We start from the raw sequence: 12,936 nt of genomic DNA, 5'->3' as shown, positions 1-12,936 counted from the left end.
AATTCTCTAACCAACGCGCATTTGCGCAAAACCAGATGTGCGCGCTTTTCCCGTTAACTGTGTGCCAGATGTGCCTCCGCGCCAGACTCGCAGGCCCGTGGCGGAGGGGGGGACCGAGGGGGACGGCGCGTCCTGTTTACACCCGCGTTAATGCGTCTTTTGCGTCGCCGCCGCTGGGTGAGTGCGTCGCTGCCTCTGCGCGCTCCGGCCGGAGGGGGGATGGCTCGAGCGAGCGTGATTGAATCCAGCTGTTTGGGGTGTGTGTGTGTGTGTGTGTGGGGGGGGGGGGGGGGGGGGGGGGGGGGGGGGGGGCGTGGTCGTGGTCGATTTGCATTGCTGAATACTCTGCGGTGGAAGGGAAACAGCACGCTAAAGACTCAATTTTAAACACACACACACACACACACACACACACACACACACACACACACACACACACACACACACACCCGAACAAGTTGGTCAGTGTGCCGCAGCTCCAGCCACCAGACGGCGCTTAATGAAAGACTGGTGTCTGCTTTCGCGTGAAGGAGCTGAGTCTGAGGGAGGTTTGGCGAGAGGAAGAGGAGGAGGAAGAGGAGGAGGAAGAAGGGAAGAGGGGGGGGGGGGGGTAGTCCTTGCGGGAGGTTTGAGAACGAGGGGATCTGGGGAGAGCTCTCGGGTCGTCCACAGTCTGAGAGGAGAGAGCATGCGTTCCGCAATACGTGGCCGCAGGTTTTGCGCCTGTGCGAGGTGAGTGTCCTCGCGCCCCGGGGGCTCCAAGTGGCTTACATGCTTCACAAAGTAACTTCTTTCAACGGGGATGAGTGGATGCCGACTCCCGGTCGTGCAACGACGCCGTGCCGCCTGTAAAAAAAAAAGTTGTGATCTTTGCAGGATGTTGACGGCGCTGCTGTGGATTCTGCTGTGCGTGCGGCGCGCACACGGTCAGGTAAGAGACTCCTGCGACCTCTCGCTCCTTCTGGGAACTCATTTACCAAAAGGCGTCCTACAGAACCGGCCAAGATGTGTAGCCTCGCCGTGTTATAGACTCGTTTCATTCTTGTTGCATGAGTAGTTGTGCCTACACATGTTGAAAAAAACAAAAGCAAAAAAAAACAACTCCTCACCTCTCCTCAGACCTGCACGGAAGGTTTCACGTACGACCACAGGGCCAGGCAGTGCGTTGGTGAGTAACTTCCTGCGTCTTGGGAAATGTAAATATTTAATAAAAAGTTATTTTCTGCACACGAAGATCCTTTTTGGTGAACTGTGTGCGCAGCGCAATCACTGCGCCTCAGAAGTTTTGGCTGCGTCCCCAGTGCGCGTCTCTCTCTCTCTCTCTCTCTCTCTCTCTCTCTCTCTCTCTCTCCCTCTCTCTCCCTCTCTCTCTCGCTCTGTCTCCCAGATGTGGACGAGTGTCGCGCCCTGCCGGATGCTTGCCGGCTGGACATGCGCTGCGTCAACCAGAACGGAGGCTACCTGTGCATCCCCAGGAGCCTGTACAACCAGCCGTACCGTCCGGAGCTCCAGCCGCAGCTGCCGCCAGAGCCCGGCCTCTACCCGGACCCCCCGCAGGGCTTCCCCGACCCCTCGCAGGGCTTCCCGGACAGCTTCGCCCCGGCACTTCCCAGATCGGCGCCCAGCTATCCGCGGGTGAGGTCCACTGCGCAGTGCATCCTGGGATACGCTCCCGCGGAGGATGGCACCTGCAACGGTGAGTCAAATAAGATCGAAACTGGAGTCTGAAATCATCATTTTAATGCTGGACTGTGGTTCCTCATCTTTCGTGGCCACCAGAGTGGCCTATGGTTGCCACCTCCCAGAGTTACAACTCCGGGACATCTCGTGGTGGTGGTGGTGGTGGTGGTGGTGGGGGTCTCAAGTCTCATCAACCAGAAACACAACACATCACAAAACACAACACATCAACCAGAAACACAACACATCAACCAGAAACACAACACATCACAAAACACAACACATTAACCAGAAACACAACACATCAACCAGAACAGAAGTGGTACCTTTGCCCTAAACATGCTCTCCCTCTCTACGCTGCCGGTGTCATGCCAAGGCAGTTATCCCCGATAGAATTTGTATCCCCTGGTCGTTTATGAGTTTAATCAACGACGCCATGCTACGGACAAACGAGACATGTATTAAGAATGTTTTTCTTCCGCTCTATCCGACCTGTTGTTGAAGTGTATATTAGTTTTTTCAATGACGTTACGCTACGGACACATTGGACAGTTATCCAGAATGTTTTTACTCCTCTGTCTTCTACGTGGTGTCGAAGCTTATATCAGGCTATTCAGTGCACTGCATTGGCAATGTTGTACCACGTTGGCTAGACGACTACTTACACTGTGAAATCAATATCAAAAATATTGTTGTAAATGATTCTGAAATTCCTCTCCAAAAATAATCATAAAAAAATGTCATCATATACCTACCGTTTTGTGTTTATTGTGTTTTTCACTGCACAAAACCATAAAGGACCGGGTCATGTCTAGTCACAATAGTGAATATGGAGAAGATTTCTCTCTCCTAGCTGAATTTACAAGGGGGATACTTATTATATCAGACTGTACGGAAGGGCTGCCATAAATCGTAACCCCGCCCCCCTGTAACTGTAACAGTGCACTGAATCGCCTAATATAATCTTTGACACCACGTAGGGGAGAGCGGAATAAAAACATTCTGGATAAATGTCTAATTTGTCCGTAGCATGGCGTCGTTGATTAAACTGATCAACGGCCAGGGGATACAAATTCCAGCGTAGACGGGAGAAAAAAAGTATCACTTCAGTTTTGCGTTTTGTGATTTGCCTTTGTTTTCTCTTTTGCGGGTGTTTTGCACTTCTCGGCCACCGTAAGTTCCAGTTCTCCCTTTACTTCATTGTAGGGGACACAGAGATGTGGGATACTCCCCCCCCCCCCCAAAAAAAAACAAACAAAACTGACTTATGGTGACAAGAGTACAGAAGTAGAGAGTAAAGGGTTCTAAGTACAGGATTAGCAGAGCCAGATATGACAGAGAAAGAGAGAGAGAGTAAGTAAAGGGGTAAGGCTGTCTGAGCCACACCAAAGAGTACAATCAATGGAGATGGTGTTACATCCTTTCCGAAAAATCTTATTAAAGGTACCAAAAACTGTTTTTTATTTTATTTTATTTTATTTTTTTAAAGACACTCTTCTAGAGTAAAAGACCAATTTTGAACAATGCAAATTCATTTGTAGAGAATCTCTTTCTGACTTCTGGGACTTGTATAGAAGATTCTTAGGCCTAAACTGGCACTGCAAAACAAAAAATAAATAAATAAACAAACAAACAAATTGCGACTCAGATGTTCTGCCGTGCAAACATTAAAGACAGGATGTTTTCTGCAGCCCACTTTACGAGAAGGAAAGTAAATGTTTTGTGAAAGACCGGCTGTGACACCCGCCGGGTGACGCTGGATGGGTGCACGAAGGGAAAGTGTTGTGTCTGAACTTTAGGGCGACGCACGACCCCTTGTCCAGATGTTGTCTGACGCCCAGCCGGCAGCAGCAGCAGCAGCAGCAGCATTGTCAAACTTCTCTCTTCTATTTCACAACTCGCAGCTGTTTTGCACCAACGGGAAACTGCCTGATGTTCCGCCACAGCTGTGTCGAATACGCCTGAGCACTGTTGCCGCTGTGTGCGCAGCTCGGTCGGACCGCTGCAAAACCTCCCCTCTGGGGCTTCGCTTGGGCCCGTTTTCTTCTTCTTCTTCTTTTTCTTTTTCCGTCATTTTGAGCCAATCAGCCGCGCTGCGAGTGGAAACTGCGGACATATAGCTCGGTTTCCTCCGTCGACGTAATGCCACACAGTTTAGCTCATGGACAAATATGGAGTGTTTGTCTCGGTGGTCGAGGGGGTTGGGGTTGGGGTTGGGGGTGGGGTGGGGTGGGGTGGGGGTGGGTCTGAGTGGACGGCGAATGGGCTCCCGCGACCTTGTTTGGGTAAACTGCACCGGGTGAGAGTCAGAGATGAGGTCATTTGTTGCCAAATCTGACGAACAGGCACGGCTGTGGAGGGGGGGGCGGGGGGGTGGCAATGGTAATAGGTCCTGCTGGCAACCCCTGGAGCCTGGTGTGTGTGTGTGTGTGTGTGTGTGTGTGTGTGTGTGTGTGTGTGTGTGTGTGTGTGTGTGTGTGTAGGATGATTATGTAACAGGCCCTTTGGATTGACGCTGCCATTGGGGAAAAATTACACGCTGGTTCAGACACTCCATGTCTGAACCGGCAACAAACATGGCTTTGTCCTAAAGTGGCCCAGCGTCAGCGATAGCCCAAAGAGCGCTAAGAAAAACCCAACAACCAACAACCCAAAAATCAGTCCTGTGGTTTGTGGCTGCGTGTTTCCATGCACGCTTGTTTTCTTTTCTCGCTCGCAGTTTTTTGGGATTTCATGTGTGAAAATGTGTGAAATATCCACCCACCCTGTAACACGGAATTATCTAATAGCGCTCCCTTTTTCAGTGCAAACTGAGCATTCGGAATGTGTATAATGCATGAGTGCCACTTCAGTGTGGAGACAGTATATCACAAAAAGCAAAAGCATCACCGTCACTTCTTAAAATGTCAAGAATCTTTAAATTGTTCCTCTTGAAAAACAAACAAAACAAACAAACCTAAAAAGTTACTTGACAACAGCACGATTCCAAGATGATGAGACAATGACTGTTGTTGCATCAACCCCTCTCAAAAATCTGCACTTTCCAAAATCTGAACACATGCATTTGTCCTGACAAGAGTCAATAGTTCAATGAGCTGGAAGGCTGACCGTGTTGCAGAAGGTTGGTGGTTCTAATCTTCCTTCGTGCGTCATAAAGTCAACGGAAGATTAAGAAACTAAGATGTGGGAACATCTGGAACCAAAGGGGTTGTGGGTTCAATTCTTATGACAGCCAGTGTGTTTTAAAGTCCAACAGCCAAGATATAAAGATGTCAGGAGAAGCAGTCAAGTGTGAAGCCCTTGCTGTCCTAGTGGGGGTTGTTCTTGTTGCCAGGTTGTCAGAGATGCTAGTTCAAATCCCGTCTGTGACCATGTGACTGGAGCTCATTGCTTTGGTTGGAGGAGGCGCGGCTGTGCAGGGCTGAAAGTGCCCAAATGAAACTATAAAAATGAAATTGCCTTTTTCAAACTTAAATGTGTCATTATTTAAGTTAAAGTCTGAATAATACGGAAGCGGATTCGGGCCACAAAAAGAGGAAACAATCAAGACAGATTTATTTTTTTTTCAAGTTTCCAATTCGAGATTAAAGTCGAAATTTCAAGAATAAAGTTGACGTACAAAAAGACAAAATTTTGTGAATGAAATTGAAATTTAGCAATTAATGTCTGCGTGAAGTCAGTCAAAATGTGGAGAATAAAGTTGCTCTGCGCGCAAGTCTGGAGGAGTCCTTCCGTTTTCGCCACTTTCCTGATTACTGTGGGTGAACCTTGTGGGCAACTTCGTCCAAGTTCCTCTGGTTTTTCCTTGCAGTCTTTTCAATGTCCTAATACTTATTACCACACTGTGTTCGTGTGCTAGAAGAGCAAGGATTTCCTTGCTACGAAACCCAATTTTGAAGTACGATTTCACAAGTTATTCCGCAGAAGATGTGTTGTCAAGTGATGAAGGTGCGCAAATGTCATAAATTGACTTTTTTTCGTCAACTTTCTTTAAAAGCCTGACGTGACTTCTGTTGCGCCCTTACCTCGCACCCTCCCATGTCTCCTCCCTGAAGTGGCCACTTTTCCTAAGTCCCTTTGACCCGTTGTACCCATTCGACTACATCCTGCTCGCTGATGTAACTCCTTATCACGTTCTGTGTTTCAAGAACCAGCAGCAGGTCCTGATGTTTTAAAGCCCCTCCTCCCCCGAGGACACTTTCAATAGTCTGTGCACTGATTTGGCCTCTGAATCTTTCTTCCAACATGCAGCCGCAGCAGCAGCAGCAGCAGCAGCAGCATTAGTCTATATAAGGAGCTGGAATGAAATGTTCCTGCTGTCTGTGTGTGTGTGTGAGTGTGTAGGTCAACCTAAGGCCTGCACTGTGTGCAGATGGAGAGCACCCGGGAGAGTTCGGAGTGGTAACCGTAAGCAGGTGGCCCGGGCCATGTAGCTGTTGGCGGGCGGCCGAGTCTGAAGCCGAGCAGAGTCTGGCCAGTGGGCGCTGGCACGCAGGGCAACGCTGTCTCTTATCTGGCCGGCCTGTCCAAACCAAAAAAAAACACTCCCACCCACTTCCTCATATCGGCTTTTATACAAAAACAGGCGCTGAGCTTTGTGATTTGTCACATCCTCATAAGGGAACCTGAACTCTGAGCGCAATCTAGGAAATCTGAAATCTGACGGCTGAAACAACTGTGAGCTGGAGCTGCGCCGGACCCATAGCTGTTGTTTCAAGAGTTCACGGCGGCGAAACCCGAGCCGCTGTAATTACATATATATGTATAAAAAAAAAAAAAATCTAGCTGGGGAAATTTTCCTCTCGTGCTTTAGAACAATGCAGGGAAGCGTGGAGAAATACACAGGAAGGTCGCATGCAGAGGTCGCCGGAGCTTTTAGAGAAATGAAGCAAAATAATATAAAACAATGGAAGTCTTGGAAAACCGGCAGAGGTGAGGTCAGGCGGTGGACATTTTCTGATCATTCTTCCACGCATATTAAAAATGTGCATTTTACTTTGTTTCATGACTCACGCCAGTAACTAAAAATCTTTCTCAATCATCTCTCTTTATTAAATTCCATTTTCAATATTCATCTTGGACATCTGAATCCAAGGGGCCGCCCCAGACCAGGCCACGCCAGCATGGAAATCTAGACGCAACTCAATATCGGTTTAAATATTGACCCTCCTACAGCTTTGTTTGTCCGATACGTTAAAAAAAAGAAGAAAAACGGAGGGAAATTCTTTCTTTTTTTTTTATAATGGGGAAAAGCTATAATAACATGCTCTCGCCCTCTTCTGCTCTCGTCCTCTTCTGCAGACGTGGACGAGTGCGAGGCAGGCAGCCACCACTGCAACCCCACCCAGGTCTGCGTCAACACTGCGGGCGGCTACACCTGCTCCTGCAACGACGGCTACTTGCTCTTCGCCGGACAGTGTCAGGGTGGGTAGACGCCACGCTGAAGGAGGTGGTGATGGTTTGTCATTCACTGCAGAAGCAGGAAGATTAGAAAACCATTCGCCAGTTCTGAATCCAGAAGAGGGAGAGTTGGAAGAAGCGGGGGATTTCTTTTTAAAGACCCTCTGTGTGCCAAATGCAGTGCAGCACGCACAGACAACATAGTTAGATTCACGTGCCTCTCATTGTATGGCATTAAATGAGCAACTCGATGTTGTTTGTTCCTGTTTGGACAGACCTTGACGAGTGTCGCTATGGTTACTGCCAGCAGCTGTGTGCCAACGTTCCCGGCTCCTACTCCTGCTCCTGCAACCCCGGATTCCTGCTCAACCCAGACAGCAGGACCTGCGAAGGCACACACGCACACACACTCTCACATATACACACATTCACTCGCACACATGCATGTAGAGCAAGCAAGCAAAGCGATTCGGTGCAGCTCAGTGCCGTGATTTGCCTTCTTCCCTCACGCGGCCCACCCGTGACCTCGCGTGCCTGCAGATGTGGATGAGTGCAACGACAACGTGTGCACTCACGGCTGCTTCAACACCTACGGCTCCTTCATGTGCAACTGTGACGAGGGCTTCGAGCTGGCGGCAGACGGCACCTCCTGCATTGGTGAGCGGAGGGGAACGATACGCCGCATCGACTCCGAAACGTCTCGAAAAGTCGATGGTTTTATCACAGCATCTGTCGAGAGCAGCGTGCAGCTGATGTTGAGACACGATTACACTCGTGTGTAACTGGATGCAAGACTGTAACCGGCCAACTGGATGCAAATTATTCATTAATTAATCGTTAAATAATCGTTAGTTGATTGACCTTATCGATCGATTAACGATTAATTGATGAGCAGCGTTTTTTTTCTGAGAACCTAAATTTCACAATGGAAAATGTGTAAGGGAGACATTATTTAACCCCTTCAATAATGATGAGGGTCCAATGTGACCCATTTCTACATTAGGGAAGAATAAAAACACCCTAAACATTTCAACTTTTTTTTAAAGGTAACTTGTTCTTGGTATATTATGACCATCACAGTACCTACAGGTGAATTTCCCATTCCTGCCATTACACTGTTGTAATGATGTTAACTACCCATGTAAAAAGTGTTCAATTAATTGTGACTAATTTAGTTTAATGGATTAAATTCTTAATCGACAATTAATCGATAATCGATTAATCGTTAACATCCCTAGATGTATCGTCTTGGGGCCTCAGCGACTTTAAAGGGCCCATAGTGTGCAATTCATACAAAGCAAAACAAAACAAAATTTTAATTTAAAATAATGTGTCAAAGAAATAAGAAAAGTCTATTCTGTCATTACTGTGGTTGTTATTCTTTTCGGAAGGTGTGTGCTAAAACTCTCTGTTTAAAAAAAAAAAGAAAAGTCTGCTCTTTGTGACATCACAAAGGGTGCTGATACAGTGTTTCTTGTGTTTGACTCCACCCTTCGACCGCCTTGTTTTTAGTCCCCTTCCAACCATGTGAATGGGCCAACAAAGCATCAGTTTTAGCAATAGGCTATAAACAGAGGGCTAAATGTGATGTTTATTTATCTAATGAGCCTTTTGTGTGATTAAAAGGGCAACGGTGCTCCTCTGGTGCTGGGGATGAAGATTTAAGATGCCATACTAGATAAAAAAAAAAAAATCAGGGAACCTGCTGCCTGTCGACCTGTGGACCTCCTCCCACTGACGCTGCACTCTTTCCCTCCAAATTCTCCGCAGACCTGGATGAGTGCAGCTTCTCTGAGTTTCTGTGTCAGTACAGGTGCGTCAACGCGCCCGGCTCCTTCTCCTGCATCTGCCCAGCTGGATACTACGTGTTTGAGGACGGCCGGAGCTGCGAAGGTAAAGTTCACGGCAGGAGGCGACGGCACAAGTGACTGAACTGATGCAGGAAATGTTTGGCTTTGCCAGCGGGCTCAGTTCGACCCGTGTAGCTGAACGATAAATATTTGTGAACGGCTGTGTCTTTTTGAGGGCAGCGTCCAGTGTTTTTTTTTTCCCCATTGCATTGAAATTTTCCCCCGGGATTCAGCAGCTAATTTTAAACAGCCGTCACCTTGTTCAGTATTTCTGCTTGTTTTATGCTTGTAGTTTTGTTTGAAGCACTGCCATGTTGAATTTCTGCTGCTGTTTAAAATGTTGTTTCTCTGATGATGATGATGATGATGATGATGATGATGATGATGATGATGATGATGATGATGACGATTTTAACCGACTCTGTTGTGTGCTTGATTTTAAAGATATCAATGAATGTGACACTGGTAACAACACCTGTACAACAGAACAAGTGTGTTTCAATTTCCAGGGAGGCTTTACATGCCTGAACCCGTTACAGTGTCCCTTACCTTACATCGAAGCTGGTGAAAAGTGAGTGTTTTCATTCACGCATTGCTTTTCCACCTGTGCTCCAGACATCTGACCCAAACCACTCACCCCCTCCACCCCAACCCTCTGCCTCCCCTCCCCCCCCGCAGTCAGTGCTTGTGCTCGGCTGAGAACCCTGCCTGCAGGGACAAACCCTTCACTATTCTGTACCGACACATGGACATGTCGTCGGGGCGCAGTGTGCCTGCAGACATCTTCCAGATGCAGGCCACCACGCGCTACCCCGGCGCCTTCTACATCTTCCAGATCAAGTCGGGCAACGATGGCCGAGAGTTTTCCATGAGGGTGAGTGTCTGACAAGACTGTGTCTTGGTTAGGGCGGCCAGATATGAAGGTGCGATGTCATCTGAGCTGATGTTTCCATTATTAGGCAGCTAAGAAAAAAAAAAAAAAAATCAACATCTTGAAAGTCCAGTTTGTAAAATTTGGCCTGATACAAATCATAAATGCATGAATAAAAGTGTATAATAAGTAAGTAATTTGAATTTCCTACCCTTAAAACAGTTCTCACATACATGAGAGTATGCATGGAGCAATAATGGTGTTGCTCCTAGTTAGCTGCCGCCTTGTACTGTCACTGGACCGTCACTGGACTAAATACGAAACTTGCTGTCAGGCAGGCTTCCTCCAACACCGGGGCTTCCTTAAAAAATTTTACACACTGGACCTTTAATGCCAAGACAAAACTTTGACACGCTTCAGAGATGTGAAAGTTACACTGAATCTTAAGCTTACTTATATTCTTGGTATGATATATATGTATAAAAAAAGATGCTTTCGCTGATGGATTAAAGCTGAAGGTGTGAGATTGAAATGAAGCCGAGGAACCCTGATGTTTGAGTGGCATTGTCTTGTTTGGTTCTGTTTTTTTTTTTTTTTTTAAAATTGGAAATGATGAAGATTACACTTCATCGGGGTCGCTCAGCCTGCAGTGCTAAAGCTCTTAAAAGTCCTCCTGTCTGACTTAGTTGGTGGCTGGTCAGAGTATCAAAGAACCAATCAGCTTCCCCTGAGGGCAAAAACAGGTCACTGTGGGTGGGGTTTAGTTATAGCCGTCAATGGTATTTAGTATTTACCAATAAGAAGCTCTGTGGCTTTAGCCGCTGGCCTCACTGGTAGTGATTCCAGCCAGAATCTGAGGACCGTCTGATTTATTTATTCTCAAGGGGGGCCTCCCTTTTTCCAAATGCCGTCCACGGGCCCAGAAGAATGTTAGAAATTTGTAATTTTCCATCTGGAGCGTCGCATTTCCAACATTTTCTTCAGGGCAGGGAGATAAAGAAGCGAGTGTTGAGGCGTCAGTGGAGAGCAGGAAGCTGCAGGACTGTTGGCGGCTGTGCAAACGGCAGAGAGAGCACAGCTGTGAGTGTTTAGCGAGCCACGTCGCTGCCAGGATCTTCCAAAAAAAAAAAAAAAGAAAAGCGTAGGGCGAAGTGATTGTAGGGGCTTATTAGTGTCAACAGCAAGCTCAGTCAGCTCAGAAGTTCTGGGTGTGGATCAGAAAAAAAAGAACCGACAACAGCAAAAATTGCAAGGAACAAATTTGATGTGCCAGCCTCGTTATTGGTGGCAGCTAATTCCCAGACATGTTTTCCAATGTGTTTCACCAATTTACAAACACAATCATTCACTTTCAAGTGATTGTTTCCACCTGTTGACGGAGTCATTATTCACATTAGCGACAACAGCCTCTTTTCTGTCCGCTTCCCAGCACAGCCCAAGTCCAAGAAAGCGTCCCTTTTAGCAGGAAGCTGTTAAACACAGGGCTAAGCGGGCAGTTTTCTGCTCTTCCACTGGTGTCATCGGAGGAAAGAAAAGATGTGAAAATTAAGAGCAGCTGGCTGAAAAGCAGACGCGTTCCTGAAGTACTTTGAGTTTAGTTTAGTTTCGTTTGGTGAGTTTATTTCCGTCATTTTCAGTATTGTACAAGCTCTAAACGTTGACAAAACAATACAATAATTATAATCATATACATCGACCTGAAAAGGTGTAGGCAACATATCAGTGGCAGGACAGCGCAGGAATCTGATTTGGAAGAAATTAGTGAATTATTCATCCATGTGTTCAGCCAGCAGGGGGAGCAAGAAGCGTGTGTTTGTGTGTGTGTGTGTGTGTGTGTGTGTGTGTGTGTGTGTGTGTGTGTGTGTGTGTGTGTGTGTGTGTGTGTGTGTGTGTGTGTGTGTGTGTGTGTGTGTGTGTGTGCAGTAGCTGTCGATCTCGGTCGCTCGGCCCTGATTTCTATGAAGTGCAGAGGCCTTCAACTCCACCGCACACTCGTTTATCCTTCCCGTCCAAAGTGCCTCCGCTGCGCGAGTGAAAACACTGAGACCTTCTCCTCGTTTCCGCCCTCGTTTGCTCGTCATAAATCATCGGGCCTCACGTCCCGAGTCTTGAGTTTCCCCCCGTGGTGCGCAGCCGGCGTACACGGAACTTTCCCTGAACTTCATTCCTCACATTCTTCTTCTTGTCTTCCTCCCTTTTCTTTCCTTCTTCTTCTTTTTTTTTTTTTTTTGGAATACAGCAAACCAGCAACGTCAGCGCCACGCTGGTCCTCTCCAGGCCAATCACAGGTCCCCGGGAGGTGGTGCTGGACCTGGAGATGGTCACGGTCAACAACGTCATCAACTTCCGAGGCAGCTCCATCATTCGCCTGACGATATACGTGTCGAAACATCCGTTCTGAGGAGGCCGCCGATGAACTTTTTTTTTTTGTTGTTGTTGCGTGTCGACCTCTGAGAAAAGCTGCTCTCCACGGCAGCGCGATGGCCGAGACTGCTCGACTCCTTCTGTTTATTTTTCTAATCATTACGTCATCGTCACCAATAAAGACACTCCAGATAAAGACTCGGCAATCATCAGCTGATGGGAAAAAGCCTCCCTGCGCCTGAGTCGCCGCTCTGGTTTTAATGGACGCTGGGCTTTTATGGCCACGATATGGACTTTGGACACTGAGGGATGTTTATCATGTACAATTTCTGACATCCTCATGGCAGAGAACGAGGGAAATTACCCTCGCACAGTATCAGCATACACAGCACCCCCCCCCCCCCCTCACCCCCCAACACCCCTGTCATCTGTGGACGTCCGTCCTTGCCGATAAGCTGTGAACGTGACTTTCATACATCTGATCCCAAGAGGCGTCATTACATCATCTCGTGTTTTTACATATACATGTATTTTTTACATCTCGGAGTGGCGGGGAGCTGGTCATCGGAGCTTATGTGCGACGCGCAGCGGGAAAGTATTTAAAGTGATGTACCAAGCAGTCATTCTGTACCTGAATTATTGATCACAGTTTGTTTTAGACCAATAAATGTCTTTACCACACACCACCGCTCCTGGCATCATCCAGGCACCTGCACAATTCAAGGATGACGGTTTTTACATACGTGTGTGTGTGTGTGTGTGTGTGTGTGT

The 12,936-nt window shown here is 47.4% G+C and overlaps 1 protein-coding gene across 1 annotated transcript; it reads left to right on the top strand.

Moving 5' to 3' along the window:
• The first annotated feature begins 395 nt into the window (after positions 1-395).
• Positions 396-12,846, top strand: fbln5 (fibulin 5). Its single transcript, XM_076023311.1, has 11 exons — positions 396-732; positions 877-931; positions 1,120-1,168; positions 1,388-1,696; positions 6,982-7,104; positions 7,356-7,472; positions 7,621-7,737; positions 8,851-8,973; positions 9,375-9,501; positions 9,609-9,804; positions 12,041-12,846. Exons 1-11 carry the CDS (start codon positions 500-502, stop codon positions 12,200-12,202), a joined length of 1,611 nt encoding a protein of 536 aa, XP_075879426.1. The 5' UTR covers positions 396-499; the 3' UTR covers positions 12,203-12,846.
• Positions 12,847-12,936: the final 90 nt, after the last annotated feature.

This window comes from Nelusetta ayraudi, unplaced genomic scaffold, assembly GCF_046127955.1.
Source record: "Nelusetta ayraudi isolate G7.1 ecotype Tasmania unplaced genomic scaffold, CSIRO-AGI_Nayr_v1 ptg000015l, whole genome shotgun sequence".
NCBI classification, from domain to species: Eukaryota; Metazoa; Chordata; class Actinopteri; order Tetraodontiformes; family Monacanthidae; genus Nelusetta; species Nelusetta ayraudi.
Note: the sequence above shows the minus strand (reverse complement) of the source record. Positions and strands in the feature narration are given on the sequence as shown.

Excerpts from the sequence above, each read along its gene's own strand:
- fbln5 (XM_076023311.1), top strand. The coding sequence starts at position 500 with ATGAAAGACTGGTGTCTGCTTTCGCGTGAAGGAGCTGAGTCTGAGGGA. Across the intron at positions 932-1,119 it reads TGCGGCGCGCACACGGTCAG|ACCTGCACGGAAGGTTTCAC; the intron begins GTAAGAGACTCC and ends ACCTCTCCTCAG. Across the intron at positions 7,105-7,355 it reads CTTCGCCGGACAGTGTCAGG|ACCTTGACGAGTGTCGCTAT; the intron begins GTGGGTAGACGC and ends CTGTTTGGACAG.